At 43.7% G+C, this 16,308-nt stretch overlaps 1 protein-coding gene across 4 annotated transcripts in view; it reads left to right on the forward strand.

Annotated features, from left to right (window-relative positions):
* MTHFD1 (methylenetetrahydrofolate dehydrogenase, cyclohydrolase and formyltetrahydrofolate synthetase 1) overlaps positions 1–16,308 on the forward strand; it is a 105,073-nt gene that overhangs the window by 69,519 nt on the left and 19,246 nt on the right. For all 4 annotated transcript variants that reach the window (XM_045013621.1, XM_045013619.1, XM_045013620.1 and 1 more), the window contains 8 exons: positions 1,401–1,537; positions 1,902–1,948; positions 3,871–3,978; positions 4,086–4,160; positions 6,041–6,143; positions 10,257–10,333; positions 11,086–11,226; positions 14,763–14,831. In XM_045013621.1, the coding sequence (XP_044869556.1) occupies positions 1,401–1,537; positions 1,902–1,948; positions 3,871–3,978; positions 4,086–4,160; positions 6,041–6,143; positions 10,257–10,333; positions 11,086–11,226; positions 14,763–14,831 (757 nt within the window). The remainder of the gene's footprint in view (positions 1–1,400; positions 1,538–1,901; positions 1,949–3,870; positions 3,979–4,085; positions 4,161–6,040; positions 6,144–10,256; positions 10,334–11,085; positions 11,227–14,762; positions 14,832–16,308) is intronic.

Here is a 16,308-nt window from a genome sequence, read left to right on the forward strand (position 1 = left end):
CTTGTCTGCACCGTGCATTTGCCCACACCAGAGGGGTGTAAATTTTAGAGTGTGGCATGCTAGTATGAATTAACTGGACTGAGTGCACCCTGCTGGTGAGCACTAGAAGTTCCCTAGTGCATGTTAACATAGTACTGTTTGAAATGGGACTGTGTCAGTACACAATAAGGTACAATAACTCCTCACTTAAAGTTGTCCCGGTTAACATTGTTTCAATGTTAAGTTGCTGATCAATTAGGGAACATGCTCGTTTAAAGTTGCGCAATGCTCCCTTCTAACATCGTTTGGCAGCCGCCTGTTTTGTCCACTGTTTGCAGGAAGAGCAGCCCGTTGCAGCTAGCTGGTGGGTGGTTGGAACCGGGGTGGACCAGCAGCCCCCCTATCAGCTCCCCGCTCCCCTAAGTTCCCTGTGCAGCAGCTGTCCCTCCCCACACTGCCATGTGCTGCTCCTGCCCTCTGCCTTGGAGCTGCTCCCAGAGATTCCTGCTTGCTGGGCGGGGGGGGAGGGAGGAAAGGGGGCTAATGCCAGGGTGTCTCCCCCTGCTCCTGCACCCCGCTTACCCCATCTTCCACAGAGCAGGGGGGGGACACGTGATGGAGGGAGGGAGCTTCTAGGTAGTAGCTGCCCTCTCAGCAAGCTTATTTAATTAACAAGGCAGTGTACTTAAGCCTGGGGTCAGCTACTTAAAGGGGAAATGTGCATTTTTTCTCTCACACACAGGGTTTATGTCCCTGTCTGCCCTCCCTCCTTTCCTGTTGCTGTTGTAGAGTGTTGTGAGAGTTAACCCTTGAGGGCTCAGTCAATTGTTAGTTCATTTAGCAGTAAGGCATTCCCTGGGAATATCCCACCTTCTGACTCCTCCACCTCAACCAAGCTTCACAATCATCATCACTGTGTACCAGTATTAAATTGTTTGTTTAAAACTTATACTGTGGGGGGGGGGGGTGGAGAGAGAGAGTCTGGTGAAAAAAATTCCCTGGAACCTACCCCCCTCATTTACATTCATTCTTATGGGGAAATTGGATTTGCTTAACATCGTTTTGCTTAAAGTCGCATTTTTCAGGAACATAACTACAACATTGTGAGGAGTTCCTGTACTTCTAGTATTCACCAGCAGGGTGCACACAGGCCAGTTAGTGCACGACACACTCGTGTCAATGAAAATTTACACCCCTCTAGTCTGCACCAGTGTAGACAAGCTCTAGGACTCATCCTGAACTCTGACTACAAGAGGCTGTCTTGAGCCCTGAAGCATGAGATCTTATATCCCTTCCAAAATATGTGTTAGCGTTAACTCGGGATATTCTTTGTTATCCATTAAACATCCAATCCCATTTTGAATCTTGCTAAGTTCTTGGTCTCAAGTATTCTATTGCATATCCTGTGTTGTGTATTGCAGCATAACACCTACGCCCCTAGGAGAAGGGAAAAGCACAACTACGATAGGCCTGGCTCAGGCCTTAGGAGCACATCTCAACCTGAATGTGTTTGCCTGTGTCCGACAGCCTTCTCAGGGACCAACCTTTGGCATAAAAGGTATGACTTGGCAGCGTCATATTGATCACCGTTCATGCTGGATAGAAGAGTAGCAGGAAAGGCACATTCAGCCGATGGGTGTTCTAGAAATTTCAATTCTTAAGAGAGAGTGTTTTCTGTTTCTGTGTAGAGGTGTGTAATCCCCACTAAGGTCATTTAGGGTTACACATACATGTGGGGAGAGACTGTAACTTCTTTAGAAAGAAAGCAAGTTTTGGATGCACTCACACTAAATGCTGTGCTGGATTTCAATCATACTTGTTCAATAATAAAGACATTTTAAAAATGGCTAAGCAAATGTGCTCAAAGCTAAGGAGGCATTAGTCAGCATGGTTTCATTACTTCCTTCTATGCCTTTTTATAGGTGGAGCTGCAGGTGGTGGATATTCGCAGGTTATCCCCATGGAGGAGGTAATTTTGACACAGACCTTATTGAGTGTGTAATGTTCAACCCTGGTGAGAGCTGCTGTAGTCAGTTAACTTCTTGGAAATCTTTTTGTTTGTAGTGAGATCGAAGTCTCAGAATGGGTATTGACCTTCTTTCGGCAAAGCTATTTTAAGGACAGAGGGAGTTAATCTTCCATTGTTTTAAATGGAAGGCTGCGTGGATCAGTGGATAGGGTTTAGTACTAGGAATCAGGAGAACTCAGTTGCCTTGCCATTTCTACCACTGACTCACTGCATGACCATAAGCAAATAATTTTAATTCTATATGCTTCAATTTCCCATCTATAGCATGGGGGTAACAATGGCCCTCCTTTGCAAAACACTTTTAGATCTAAGAGGAAGAGCGTTGAGTAGCACTGTCAATGACTGTTTACAATCTCAGGAACAGACTATTTCTGTGTGCTACTTCTACATAATTATGTCTGATTACTAATATACAATGGGTAAGGGAAACTTGGAAAGCAGTAAGGCCAAGACGTAGCTGTGCTAGTGGCCAGCAAATTAGATAGGAATATGCAATGCGATATGGCAGCAGCAAAGGTAATATGATTTCTTTGTTTATTGACGGGGCAGGGAGAGGCTGCATCCATACACATAGCATCGCAGGGCATGGAGTTAGAAGACAATGTCTCTTGTGTTACTGCACCTAGAATATGCTATTTGCTCTTTGAGCTAGAAATAGAGTGACACATTGGAAGGCATTCAAGGAAGATCAGCAGAAATGATAAGGGGACTATAGGGAAAGATTCATGTGTCCAGTCCACAAAAGATGTAAATGTGAAAGCAGGCAAAGATTTAATTAGCATGGTGCTGAGGGGTATGTTAGTGAATTCAAGGAAGGAAAAATAATCTCCCAATGGAAGCTGTGGAAGCCCAGTCATTTGGGACACTTAACTAGACTGTTCAAAATGCTTGCCCATATACAATAATAAGGAACAATCCTGCTGTGGCTGGAAAACAGACTAGATAGGTAAGATCTGGCTGTGACCTCTGTGGCATTAAGACCAATTCCAATCTTGGGGGGTGGGGGAGGGGTGTTAATCAAAACATGATTTTAAAAAAAAATTGCAAGTCTGTGGAGCTATTCATCACAGTACAGGCTCTGAGATATTAGTGGATACCTTTTGCAAGCAATCTCCAGCTGAGGAAGAATTTAGCCGGTAGAGAACATTAAAACGAGAGGTGCAAAATAAGGCAATAAGCAATGGCACATATTTGTGTATTAGAATAAGATTGGCTCTGGTGATTAGTACATGGCTATCCAGTGTCAGTTACTCTGTTTTTCAACCATCTGTCCATTTTAAGGCCTTAATAATTGAGGTTTCCGGAGTGTATGGGATTAAGATTTTATAGCTCTTGCTGTCATCTCTTCTGACTTCTAACACCATCTCCCTTCTTCATTTCACTCCTGCTATGCATAATGTCCCCAACTGCATCCCCTTCTCCCCCCGCTCCATTTTTATATGCTAAACCCAGAAGAAGCAGCTGTAAATCCTAACCTCTAATCCCACTATGCTGCACAAATCAGATCATGTGTCTAAAATGAAGGTGACAACAAAGCAGTATAGCCATGTTTTTCCATCATCTGCGTGAACCTTCTCTTGATGATCCTGGCAGAGCTGAGGGAACTGACTTTTGTGTGAGAAACTCATTTTGAACACTTCGTTCAGGAAGTTTGTAAAATGACATAAATGTGGGGGCGGCATGTTTCTGTTTTAGACAAATTCCATCTTCTGTTCCACACATTGCACAGAGCAATTTCCCCCCACCGCTCCCCCGGTAACATTGCTATTAATATTTCTCTTTCCATCTGGCTATAACAAACTACCGGGAAAAAAAAAAAGTAAAAGAAGGGTAAAATAACTGATGTCTGTTTTTTCCTATAGTTTAACCTCCACCTGACAGGTGACATCCACGCCATCACGGCAGCCAATAATCTAGTAGCTGCAGCTATTGATGCTCGTATGTTCCACGAGCAAACTCAGTCTGATCAGGTAAGAGATGACGCGGATGATTCCATTCTGTGTTGTGTTAAGCACAGTCTATTTTGCCAAGATTTTTTGGACACCCTGCAGCTGCTAATTGTATCTCATTCTTCAAGGCTCTTTTTACCCGCTTGGTGCCTTTGATCAATGGTGTTAGGAAGTTCTCTGATATTCAGATCCGAAGACTGCAGGTGAGTTAATCAAGCCTGTTAAGTTTCTGGTGCTGTCCTGTATGTGTCGTCTTTTACCTTGTGAAAAGATAAATTACAAAAATCTTACATTGGTCTGTTTGTTGGTATTTATTTATGCAGCACGCAAAAATGCATTACCCCACAATCCAGCTAAAGACATGTCACAGCCCTGTCCTTGAAGAGGTTTCAGTCTAACTTTATACAGTATTCAGTGAATAAGTAAACTACAAGGAAGTTAGGAAGAAACAAGGGCCCCTTATAAATAATCTACTGTTATTTCAGTGTCCTTGATGCAGCATAAGTCAGAAATAAATAGTCCTTGCCCCAAGGACCTCCTTCAAATACATAGTCATGACTGAAGATGAACGTTTCATGCTGTGGTATTTATTGTGGCAGTGAACACAAAAACACAGCCTTCTGATCGTGAGCGACTGGAAATTGTATTTTAATACAAACTGAGCAAAAAAGGAGAGAGGTGCTTTATTTTCACATTCTGTGTGTCAGTTTTTACATGGAAAAATACTCCATTGAATTGCACTCATCTAGGCACACAGCTGTTCAATGGTCGTTTAAATGACTAGAACGTGGGATGCAAATGGCATCGTTTGTCTAGTGCTCAGCAAAAGAACATGGGCCAGCGTGTGTTCCTGGTCTCTAGCAATTCCGTTTCACAGTAGGAACAAGATCATCATCTAGGTGATAGGTTCAGGGGAAGTTATTGGAGTTGTCTGCTGGTTAACCTGTTGGCCTTCCTATTAACATAGCCTGAGGCACTCAGAATTGCACAACTACTTTTATGTTGTACAGCCAGAACAGGTGTCCATTGGGAGGGCAAGAACAACAGTCTGATTGTGGGGACTCTACATTTTTGTATCATTAACTGGCTGTAATGTCTACACCATGTGATACTCATGTTTGATTGCCAGTTTCAGTCTCTCCTCCTTTGCTGGGCTATGTCACATCAAGCACTCAGGCCTGTTATATGGAGTGTTACTGACAGGCTCTGCAGGGAGCCCTTGCCAGTCCTCTGCTGCCACAGCGCTGTTGGCTATAATGTGGAGGTGTGAAGGGGATGCTAAAACTGGCAAAAGGAGAGTCCTGCTGGCTCTGAGAACCCCTGGTGCTCAGGAGAGCGACAGAGGAGAACCTGTCCCTCTTGCCTCTCTTCTGGGAACACGTAGGTCTGTGCTGTCTAAATAAAATGCTTGCTGTTCCTAAATCAGTTCCATGGCTTCACTCATTTCTAAGCTTATACTTTGAATCTGGCTCCATGAGATAATGCCTCTCTCAATTAAGCATCTTGGTAAATTGCCCATCTTCAATAAGTTCCTGGTCTTCAGGCAGCACTTTCTGGGATGTTAACTGTCTTGTGACTGAATTGTTTAATGCCTCCTTTGTGCACTGTATCTAGCATGCTGAAGAAGCAGTGTTTTAATACTTATGGCAGTGTGTAGTGGCTGCAGGCCAAGTAATGAGAAATCCAGTGTAAACACATGAGACTTGTGTTTAGAATCTGCCACAGAAGGTAGAGCTTTGCATGATTTCTTAGGGATGCTGATGGAAGGGGCTTCCCTTCCTCTTTAAAATGTTGCTAGCTGTCTTGTACCTGTGTTGACATTTGACGCCCGCTCTGATGGGAGGGACTGTATTATATGCATTGCCCTCTGACAGAATTTGCAATTACCTAGTTGCACTCTGTGCTTCAGAAACGGATTCTCCACTGCTGCTTTATGCAGGGAAATGTAGCTCTACAGAGACACCCTCTCCTTCCTTTTATTGCTGAAAATGGGAAAACCTGCTGCGTGAAGGCTCATCATTTTAATAAAGGTTCATTTCCTTCAACATTTGGACTATTTATTTTTCCCCTCTCCTCTCCCCAGAAATTGGGTATTGAGAAAACTGACCCTGGGACATTGACGGATGAAGAGAGAAAAAAATTTGTGAGATTGGATATTGATCCAGCCACCATAACATGGCAAAGAGGTACCAGAGCAATAGACAGCTGAACTGATGGATATGACAAATGTGTGAAAAGAGAAGTTGTAAACGTACAGGGAGCTGTGTTTACTGGCAAAACATGGGGTTCTGACATTGTGCATGCTCAATAGGCTAGATTCACCCTTTGGGCTTTTATTTCAGTCTCAGTCCTAGAGCAGCTGACTTGGCTTGAATCTTGATGTGCTCAGGGGAGATTTAGTTAATTGCTACAAAGCTGTATTTCAGACTTCGCCAGTAGCTCAGTGAGAGAATACAAAGGTTGGCAGCCCTGGTTAGCTGCCTAGTCTTCCCCATGCTGAGAAGAAAAGTCCTTAAGAGCTCCGTCCTGGCACTTGAGAGCACCAGGTTCACTTCTGTGCTCTGACACCAACTTCCTGCGTGACCATGGGCAAGTTGCTTGGGGACATATTCCCAAAGTTGTCTTGCGCATGGGTGTTGTGGGGATAAATGCATTAAAGACTGTGAGGTGCTCAGATACTATGCTGGTAAGTACCTAGGGCAGATGTGGTACTATTACTTCCTTACAGAACTCGAGCAGGGCTTTCAGCTTCAGCCTTCGCATTACCGATGAGTGGGTCAGGTCCTCAGCTCACTCTGGTGACCGACACCTGCTGTGAAGCTGCCCCACTGCCTCTTACTTTTCCTGTCTCAATCCATTAATTTCACTTCTTTGCTCTGTTAGCTGTGTGGTGGAATTTAATCCGGTCATTCTGTCAGCATATTTTAAACCTTTTCATTGGCTGATTTCACTGCTATCCTAGTTGGTTCAGTTACAGCTGCCAGCGAGAAATGAGATCTGATTAATTAAAACAGTGATTTTTAATGTCAGAAACAGCATTGTTTGGACCTTTACTCCCTCTAGAATAGCTTGGAACAGATGGCTTAACTCTCTGTATTTAATTATTTATTGCAAGAAATGTTTGAGTAACAGTAATTCAGCCTGAATAACTTCTGAAGTGAATGTTAAACTACTTCTGTCTCTGGCATCCCATTAATAAAATAATGTTGTCTCTTGAGCATTTAAATTGTAGTTCGAACCACAGTGGATAAAAATCGTGATTTAAATAACTATAAAATCTTTGGTTTTTTACAAAATTTATTTTAAAAATTTTCATTTTTTAAAAAAATCAGATTTTTTTTTTAAATTTTCGTGTTTCTAGTTCTTTATTTTCTTCCCATTTTATAACCTTACAGTGCTGAAGTGTGTGTTTTGTACTTGTCTCTTTAATTAGGCCTTGTCAACACACACATGTTGTAATGCTTTTACTATACTGATCTAGCTGAACATGCTTATAGCACTCTACTTTATTCCACTTCTTGTACAGGAAAAAACTATAGTAATATAAGGTACCTTTATACTGCTATTACTGGATCCACATTAGGGCTTGTAGTGGTATAACCATCACGGTTAAAAAAACAAAAATCACATACACCCCTAGCTGAAAAAGTTATACCAACAGAAATCTGCAGGCCTTGGTAGAAATAGTGTCTGAAAATACGTAAAATCTGAAATTCTACTACAGTTAGGAAGTAAGAAGTTTCATTATCTATGCTAAAAAGGCAAGTCCAGAAATTCATTAACATCCTACTGGGAGAACTGTACAAATTCAATCACAAAATTGACAAGCAAACATTCTGTGCTGTATTTGCAACCTACCCTATTTTCTGAAGTATTGAACTTCCATAAGTCTGAGAGTTGAAATGCTTTGAATAAGTTAATTGGTTTTTTTGAAAATCCAACACTCAGGTGCCTAAATATGGATTTAGGAGCCTTTTTTTTTTAAATGGCCTATGTATATACCACAAGTTGACAGCATCAATGTATTGAAAGTCTAAATTGACTTTTCATTTTTTTAACCCTGAAGCAATTTTGCTTTGTTTCCAAACATTACACACCACTCAAAGTTTGTAGTAAAAATACAAATTTAGACCCTGATGTTGTAAACACTTTATTCACTTGTTTAACTTTAGGCCCACAAGTCATTTGAAGTCAATAGCGTGTGTGTGAGTAGAGCTGTGTGCTTGTTTGCTGATTTAATTTTCAGTGTTTTGGTTTTTTTACCTATGGCAGTTCTGTGATCTACAAATAAGGTACCCTACCAATAGTGACAGGGTTTTTAAAAAATGCATTTATAAATTATTTTCTTATAAACGTTATATTAAGATTGCATTACAAATTTTCAATTTAGTTTTTACAAAGGCTTTACAAAATTTTAAATAAATTTTAAATCACTCACTGGCTCAATCCCCCAAAATAATCATACTTAGCATTTACATAACAGTACCTAGCTGTTCTGTAGCACTTTTCATCCATACATCTCAAAGCGCTTTACAAAGGAGGTCCGTATCCTTATCCCTATTTTACAGATGGGGAAACTGAGGCACGAAGTGAAATGACCTGCCCAAAGTCTCCCAGCAGGCCAGTGGCAGAACTGGGAATAGAATCCAGGTATCCTGAGTTCCAGTCTGGTGCTCTATTCAGTAGGCGACACTGCCCCTTTTATATAGCACTTTACATCTTCAGATCCCTGTACAGATATTGCACCCTTCCTCTACCCCGTGAGTTCACTGGAAATAACCATTAGCCCAGCTTCAGTGGCAGTAGCTGACTGTCCTTATTTTACAGGTGGGGGGAATTGAAACAGAAAGGCAAAACAATGGAGCTGAGATCAGAATTCACAAATCCATGCCCATTCTATAGGAGATGCTTCTAAAACCAGTGTGATTAAAGATCCCAAGCTGTGTCTAAATTCATGTTGCAGTCCAAACCCCTGTAGTCAGGAGTAGAGTCCTTTGGGATGTATTGTAGGAATGCACTTTGCAAATATAGCTGAGTAATCAGCAACAGACTGAGGTTCGTGCTTTAAAAATATGATCCCTTTGGTCTGTGCAGCAGGCTGGTTAGAATTTTACTAGCAAAAGCAAACCAAAAAAATTATTTATTGGACTGATTTATTTTGATTTCTTTGATTGAATCCAGAGATTATCCTATAGCTCTCAGCAATGGGAAGTGAAATGTCTTCTCATATCTGGCTCCCAGAACTTAATGGCACTAACATAATTGGCAATATACTGTGAAGCATTTAAACTTACAAGCAGTTGGGTGGAAATAAGATGTCTGTAGGGAATTCTGAATGAATATTTCTCACACCCAGTTCTCTTACGAAATGCAGAAAAAAAGAACTGTTCGATACTAAATTTGTAGTGTCTGAGCGTTTCTTTACGCAGTTCTTTGTGGGTTCTTATTTCTCTCTCTCGTCCATTAGTATTTTCCCAATCTCTTGTTGTTGCCTAATGGGGATGAGACAGCCAGAGGGAGAATGTCAAGCTACCTTTAGAGAGGAAGGATGGCCTTGTGGCTAAGGGACTGGGCTGTGATTTTGATTGTGGATTTGATTCCTAGCTCTGCCACAAAGTCTTTGTGCAACCTTGGGCAAATCCCTTGAGCTTTCTCTGCTTCAGTTTCCCCCTATAAAATGGGGCAGCAGTGTTGCCTAGTGGATAGAACACTGGACCAGTAGTCAGGAAACCTGAATATATATTCCTGGCTCTGCCACTGGCTTGCTGGGTGACCATGGACAAGTCACTTTGCCTCTCTGTGCCTCAGTTTCCCCATGTGTAAAATGGGGACTCTACTGACCTCCTTTGTAAATGTTTTGAGATGTAAGGATGAAAAGCACGATGTAAGAGCTAGATTTTATTAATATTTGATTATAATACTGCTGTTCCCTTTGTCTTGTGTGCATAAATTCTAAGCTATGTAGGCAGGGGATCATCTCTTACTATGTGTTTGCACAGCACCCAATTCAGTGGGCCCCTGATCTCGGTGTGACCTCGGTTGTGACCTAGCTACCATAATACAAATAAGATGATGTAATAACTTGTAAAAGGGCTTTAAGATCTATGGGTTTAAGCGTTGTGTATTTACTAGTAGTAGTATTTTAGTTTAAAAAGAGTATCGTCCTTTTCATCACTACCCCTTCTCTAGTGGTGATGTCAATGTTCTGAGCGGCAGCATGGATATTTCAAAGTTTGAAATCACACGTATTAGCTTAATGTGGTGGGTTTTTTTTTACTCCCTGCAATCCCCCCCTGCAGTGATGGACACAAATGACAGGTTCCTGCGGAAGATCACTATCGGACAGTCTCCGACAGAGAAAGGCTTCACGCGAACGGTAACTGGTTCCTGGCTCTTGGGCCATTTAACCCTTTGAGAAGCATGCAGGAGAAAAACAGTCCCTGAATAAAATTGTAATGTTCACCTCTCTGAGCGTTTCTTCCCCTAGGAATTAACAAACGTGCGTTGTGCCATCTCCCTGTTCAAATGAAGGCGAGGGGATGTGAAGCAGAGCCCCTAGCAGTGTTAAAATTCCCATCCCAAACCCTGCCGCATTTGGTTTTGAAGTTCGGTCACCAAAAAAGTCCTTTCCTGAATGTTGGTTTCATGGTGGACTGGAATGATCAGTGTAGACCTAAAACCAGAACCATGCGGAATAAAATTTAGTGCAGCAATAACCATTTACACCTGTTCCAGGGACTTTGTTTCTTATAGAGACTACAGGAGTTTTTTCACATGCTGCAGCATTGAGACCAATTACTTAGATTGCTCTTTAAAATACATTCTGGCATGAAACTTTATACTTGATTTCTGATGCTAAATTACTAACTAGCTTGTGTGCCTAGAGAAATACATTTTCATATGATATTAGTAGAATAATGTGGTGCCTGTGCATTTTTCTTTAAATTGCAGAAAAATCTAATTAAACACTGTGAACTTTAAGCACTCTTAGCTGTGATACTATCGATGTTTCTTTTAAAATGACAAAAATATATTTCCAAGAATTCAGTGCAGCAAAAATTTCTACTTAGCAGCTCTGACGCTTTTTTGCTTGCTTTTGCCTTTTTTTTTTTTTTTAATCTTTTACAGGCCCAGTTTGACATCACGGTGGCAAGTGAAATTATGGCAGTGTTGGCACTCACTGATGGACTAGGGGATATGAGAAGACGATTGGGCAAAATGGTGGTAGCCTCTAGCAAGAATGGAGAGCCAGTGACTACAGATGATCTTGTAAGAGAGCCATGTAATCGCTACATCCCTAAATGTAAAAAACTCCCTGTTGCAAGTGAAAGTCCTCTGATGTAAAACAATAAGATGGTTCCACATAGGAGGGATTGTAGGCTATTGAAAACTAGGATGAAATCCTGGTCTCGTTCACTGCAATTTGAGTTTTGACTTCAATGAGGCTCAAATTTCATCCTGAGAAGAGAGTCCTCTTTATTCTAGGGCATCTGGGAGTGTGTGTGTGTCTGTCTGAGTGATCGCTCTCCTGTATGTCAAGATGAGGCTTCAGCACTAAGAATTAATGGGGAAAAATGCAATGGCATGAAATGCTATGATTATGGTGAATCCTACAAAAATGTAGCCATTTGTGAGGGAGTACAGAGTCTCCAGAAAACAGCCTTGCAAAAAAAAAAAAAAAAAGTCCACTATTTCCCACTAAAAAGAACACTCGCTCTCCATTGCCTAACACTGTCCCTTTGACACCCACCTGAGCCTACATAGTCATTGCTGAATTTGGCACAATATCTTTCAAAAGCCTCGTTTGCTTAAGACAACAGTCAGATGTTCGGAAATGTTTGTATTTTTATTTCACCTTGTTTGGAGTGAGCCATTTCAGAAAACTGGGCCCCCGTATGAAATGTACCAATAACAAAATCCACCCACTGGACCAATATCCCAAACTAGAAACTGTCACAAATATCTCAATACTAAGGCTTCTCCCACCCATCCTGCCCCACTTTAACTCTTGGTGGAATAGCACTTTGCAGGGTGACCAAACATTCAGCAAATCTTGGCTCTGCGGATGGACAATTAAGCTAAGTTCCAAAACTGGGGGCCCTTTATTGAAAATGCCCTGGTTGAGGCTTTCAAAGCCCACTAGGGCATTTAGCCACCCAGTGTCCATTGAAAGGAATGGGAGCAGTGTGACAAATCCACTAATGATCTTTTCAAATCTCAACTCCTGTCCCCAAGACCTTCCCAGTTAAACAGGCCTGGCTAGCTCAGAACCTCACGGGGGGAGACAGACGTTCTTGTTACTCAGGCAGACAGCACTTTGTCAGGGAGGTGCTTTAATACTGGCTGGAGTTTGGGTAAAATCAGTCTTGAATTATAATAGTTCTTTACCTAATTGTTGCAGAGTAGGGGGATCTCATCAAATCTAACTCACTGCTTCTCTTGGCCATTTGAGTGTTTTCCCATACATTTGGCAGCCTCAGTCTCACAAGCTAATTTGGTAAAGACACCCCCCCCCCATACCTCTCCATAGTCCTTACACAGGCAAAACTCTAGCTGACTCAATGAGAGCCTTGTCTGCCCAGGCCCTTCAGACATGGCACACACAGCAGCAATGATATCACTGTTCTGTCTGGAAGTCTGAGAAAGGAAGAAATTTTGGAGCAAAAGTTAATGGCTACAAATTCCTTGTAGGATACACAGACGGTTGAGAGGTTTGGGGGAATAGTTAGAACTGTCAAAGGATTCACTGAATTATATAGCAGTCCAGTATCATTAATACTGTTTTGCAGTTTTTCATTATTTTCTTCTGGAGCTGGGTAAAATTAAATTTAATCTATTAAATGCGAACAAAACCTCAGAGTGAGATTGAAACAAGAATTAAATGAACCAGTATGTCTTTTTTTTCTTTTCTTTTTTTTTTTTTAAATAATTGCAAATTCTCCTTGTGTATAATTGAATACTATAATCCAGCTGAGAATAAATTTGTCTCTGTGAAAGAGACCGGAAGGTTCAGGGGGCTGATGGAGGATCTTAGCTCACTCATTCAAATCCAGTCATTGGTGGTAGTGACTTAAAATTGTTACTGCCAGGGCTGTGTAGTGATCTCAGTTCAGTTCCTAGTGGACTGGTGTCAGTCATAAAAACGCCCTCTCCAGTGACTAATACGGGGTGGGCAGACTACAGCCCGTGAGCCGGATCTGGCCGCGGGATTGCCAGCCCTGCGCCGCTCCCAGAAGAGGCTGGCACCGCGTCCCTGTGGGCCCTGGGAGAGGGGGGCAGAGAGCTCCATGCGCTGCCCTCGCCTGCAGGCACCGCCTCCCGCAGCTCCAATTGGCTGGGAACAGAGAACCACGGCCAATGGGAGCTTTGGGGGAATTACCCGCAGGCGAGGACAGCACGCAGAGCCTTCAGCCGCCCCGCCCCCCCAGGGGCTGCAGGAACGTGGTGCTGGCCACTTCCGGGAGCAGCGCGGGACCAGGGCAGGCAGGCAACCTGCCTTAGCGCAACTGCTACCCTGGAGCTGCTCAAGGTAAGCATCGCTGGACTGGAGCCAGAACCTGCCCTGAGCCCCCGGCTGCACCCCAACCCCCTGCCGTAGCCTGCACACATTCTGCACCCTACCCCCTGCCCTGAGCCCCCTCCTGCACTCCGCACCCCTCCCTGCACCCTAACCCCCTGTCCTTAGCTCCCTCCTGCGCTCTGCACCCCAGCCCCCTGCCCTGAGCCGCTTCCTGCACTCCACACCCCCCCGCACCCTCTCCTGCACCCCAGCCCCCTGCCCTGAGCCTCTTGCACCTCGCACTCCTCCTGCACCCCGCACCCCTAGCCCTGAGCCGCTTCCTACACACCGCACTCCCTCCTGCACCCCAACCCCCTGCCCCAGCCCTACATTCATGGCCCTGCATGCAATTTCCCCACCCAGATGTGGCCCTCAGGCCAAAAAGTTTGCCCACCCCTGTTCTAATAGATGGGAAACGTGCATGAAGATAAGATCACTCTCTCCCCCTTTGCAGGCCTGAGAAGGATTGAGGCTCCAGGGTGGAGCAGTGAGCTACTGCTGCCCGTGCTGAGCCTGTTCTGTGGATAAATAGAGGACATCGGTCTCCAGTGAGGACAGTCGGCACTTCTCACAAGCACCAAAATTCACTTTAAAAACCTGTTTCTGCCAGACAGACCTGGCCAGAATGTGGCAGTTGGATGCATTAGTTTTGAGGCCAGTAAATATAAATGTAGATACGAAAATGAAAAAAAAAAAAAAAATACAGCTCAGTGGTTTGAGCATTGGCCTGCTAAACCCAGGGTTGTGAGTTCAATCCTTGAGGGGGCCATTTGGGGAGCTGGGACAAAAATCTGTCTGGGGATTGGGCCTGCTTTGAGCAGGGGCTTGGACTAGATGACCCCCTGAGGTCCCTTCCAACCCTGATATTCTATAATTCTATGATTAAAGACAGTGAGATTTTTTTTTTTAAATCCTTAAATGGGATTAGATACCATAAATGAAAGGAATTAATGCTGTGACTGAAAGAGAAGCTGAGGCAGTTAGCACAATACACTGTTTCCGCATGAGTGTCTTATTCATACTGCAGCGATCTCCCCCCTGTTTCATGACCAGCGCGTGTAGCGTTCTTCAGTGAGCCACACTGAATCATGAAACTGGTACGTGAGTAAGTGCTGCTAGCTCTGTTCTTTGAAGGGTCACCGCGATGGAGGAAGAACCAGGGTGTTGACTAGGAATTTCAGAATGGTACAAACACAGCCTTAGTAGACCTTGGGAATTGATGTTCTGTTCTCCTTTGTTCCCTTAGGGAGTGACTGGTGCACTGGCTGTCTTAATGAAAGATGCAGTTAAGCCAAACCTCATGCAGACATTAGAGGTGAGCAGTGCACTCCTTCATTGACCGCTTCTGTATGTACATTCGCTAGACTGGCAAATTCAAAATGAAGCCTCGGAAAAGCTGATTTAATTGCAAAGCTTTAATTTCATTTGATGCCTGTAAAAATGGATCTGCCTCTCCTGTTCGTTCTTTCAAGCAGCAGTTGGGGGATGTGAAATGTTTCCGGGGTTTTTTTGTTTTGTTTTTTTAATTAAAGGGAGGAAATTTTGTCCAGGGGAAGGGCGCTTGTCCCCATGTGCTTTGGGGCTGCTGGAAGGAACTCTCATGCCAACTCCCAGTGACTCGATCTCTTCCCTCCTCTTACCCATGCTTGGCACAAGTTTCTCCAGCAGGATTTTTATAAAGGGGGTTTTGGGGAGGAGGAGCAGATGTAAGGCCTATGACCCCATGTCCTGTCTGAATACCTGCTAGTGGTTACGGTGGAGCAAGTGGGGGCTAGAGTAAGGGGATCAAATAAGTGCAGCTTCCTTTCCTCTGCTGAAATCAATGGGAAGCTCCCGTTTCTCTCCCTGGCCTGGGCTGGCAGCGTCCCTTGTAGCCCCCCTTCTCCTTGGCTGGTGCACTGAGAGCCCCCCGTCTCGGTTTCTGTCTCCTTTCACCACTGAGTAGAGTGCAAGATGATGATGATTTATCTGTATGTTTTCTCTCACCCCTATCCACTTGCTACATTTTACCCCGCCCATCCTCACCCACAGTTTGAGTAAATAAATAACTAAACATTCTTCTTCGAGTGATGGTTCCTGTTGTATTTCACTGTGGGTTACGCATGTACCTGGAGCTGGGGAATCGTGTCCATTGGTCCATGCATGTGTCCTGGCTCACCTCGTGCCTTGGATTGAGAGGAGAAAGGGCAGGGCAGGGTGGACCAATCACCTCTCTAGTTCCTTCTCATCACCGCCTGCTCCGGGTCAGAACTGCTCTGTGTCCGTAGCTTCAGTCTCGTCCCTTTAAAATATGATTAAGCTTGGTAAATAGTTTTAGCATTTTGTACAGTTCGTAGTTTGTGTTTTCATAGTTCTAGTGTTAGATTAATTGTTGGGAGACCCCCCATACCCTGTACGGGGATTGGACTATCTCAGGTCTCCAGGCTTCACACTCTGCGCTTGTTGCCCATGATCTTCTTGATCAGTGACGACCACCAATGCCACATTGCAGTGAGGTGCAGTATCTGCCACTCCTTTCCCATCCATACCCAAGAAGGGTGGGAACTCCACCTCCAAAAATACCTTATGGAAACAGCCATGAGCCCTCAGTCGGACCCAGGCCAGGAAACCTCCCTGTAAATTGATCTTACTCAGCAAGAAGTGAACCTCCTGCTGCTAAATCCGACACTAGTGCCAGAGAATCTGCCTCCATAGAACCCTCTGATGGGATCTTCTCAGGATATGTGTGAGACTAAGTCTTCCTCAAAATACACTTCAAAGAAGTCAGACTGGGCTCTGAGCAAGCCCAGCAC

Source organism: Mauremys mutica, chromosome 4, assembly GCF_020497125.1.
Source record: "Mauremys mutica isolate MM-2020 ecotype Southern chromosome 4, ASM2049712v1, whole genome shotgun sequence".
Classification (NCBI taxonomy): Eukaryota; Metazoa; Chordata; order Testudines; family Geoemydidae; genus Mauremys; species Mauremys mutica.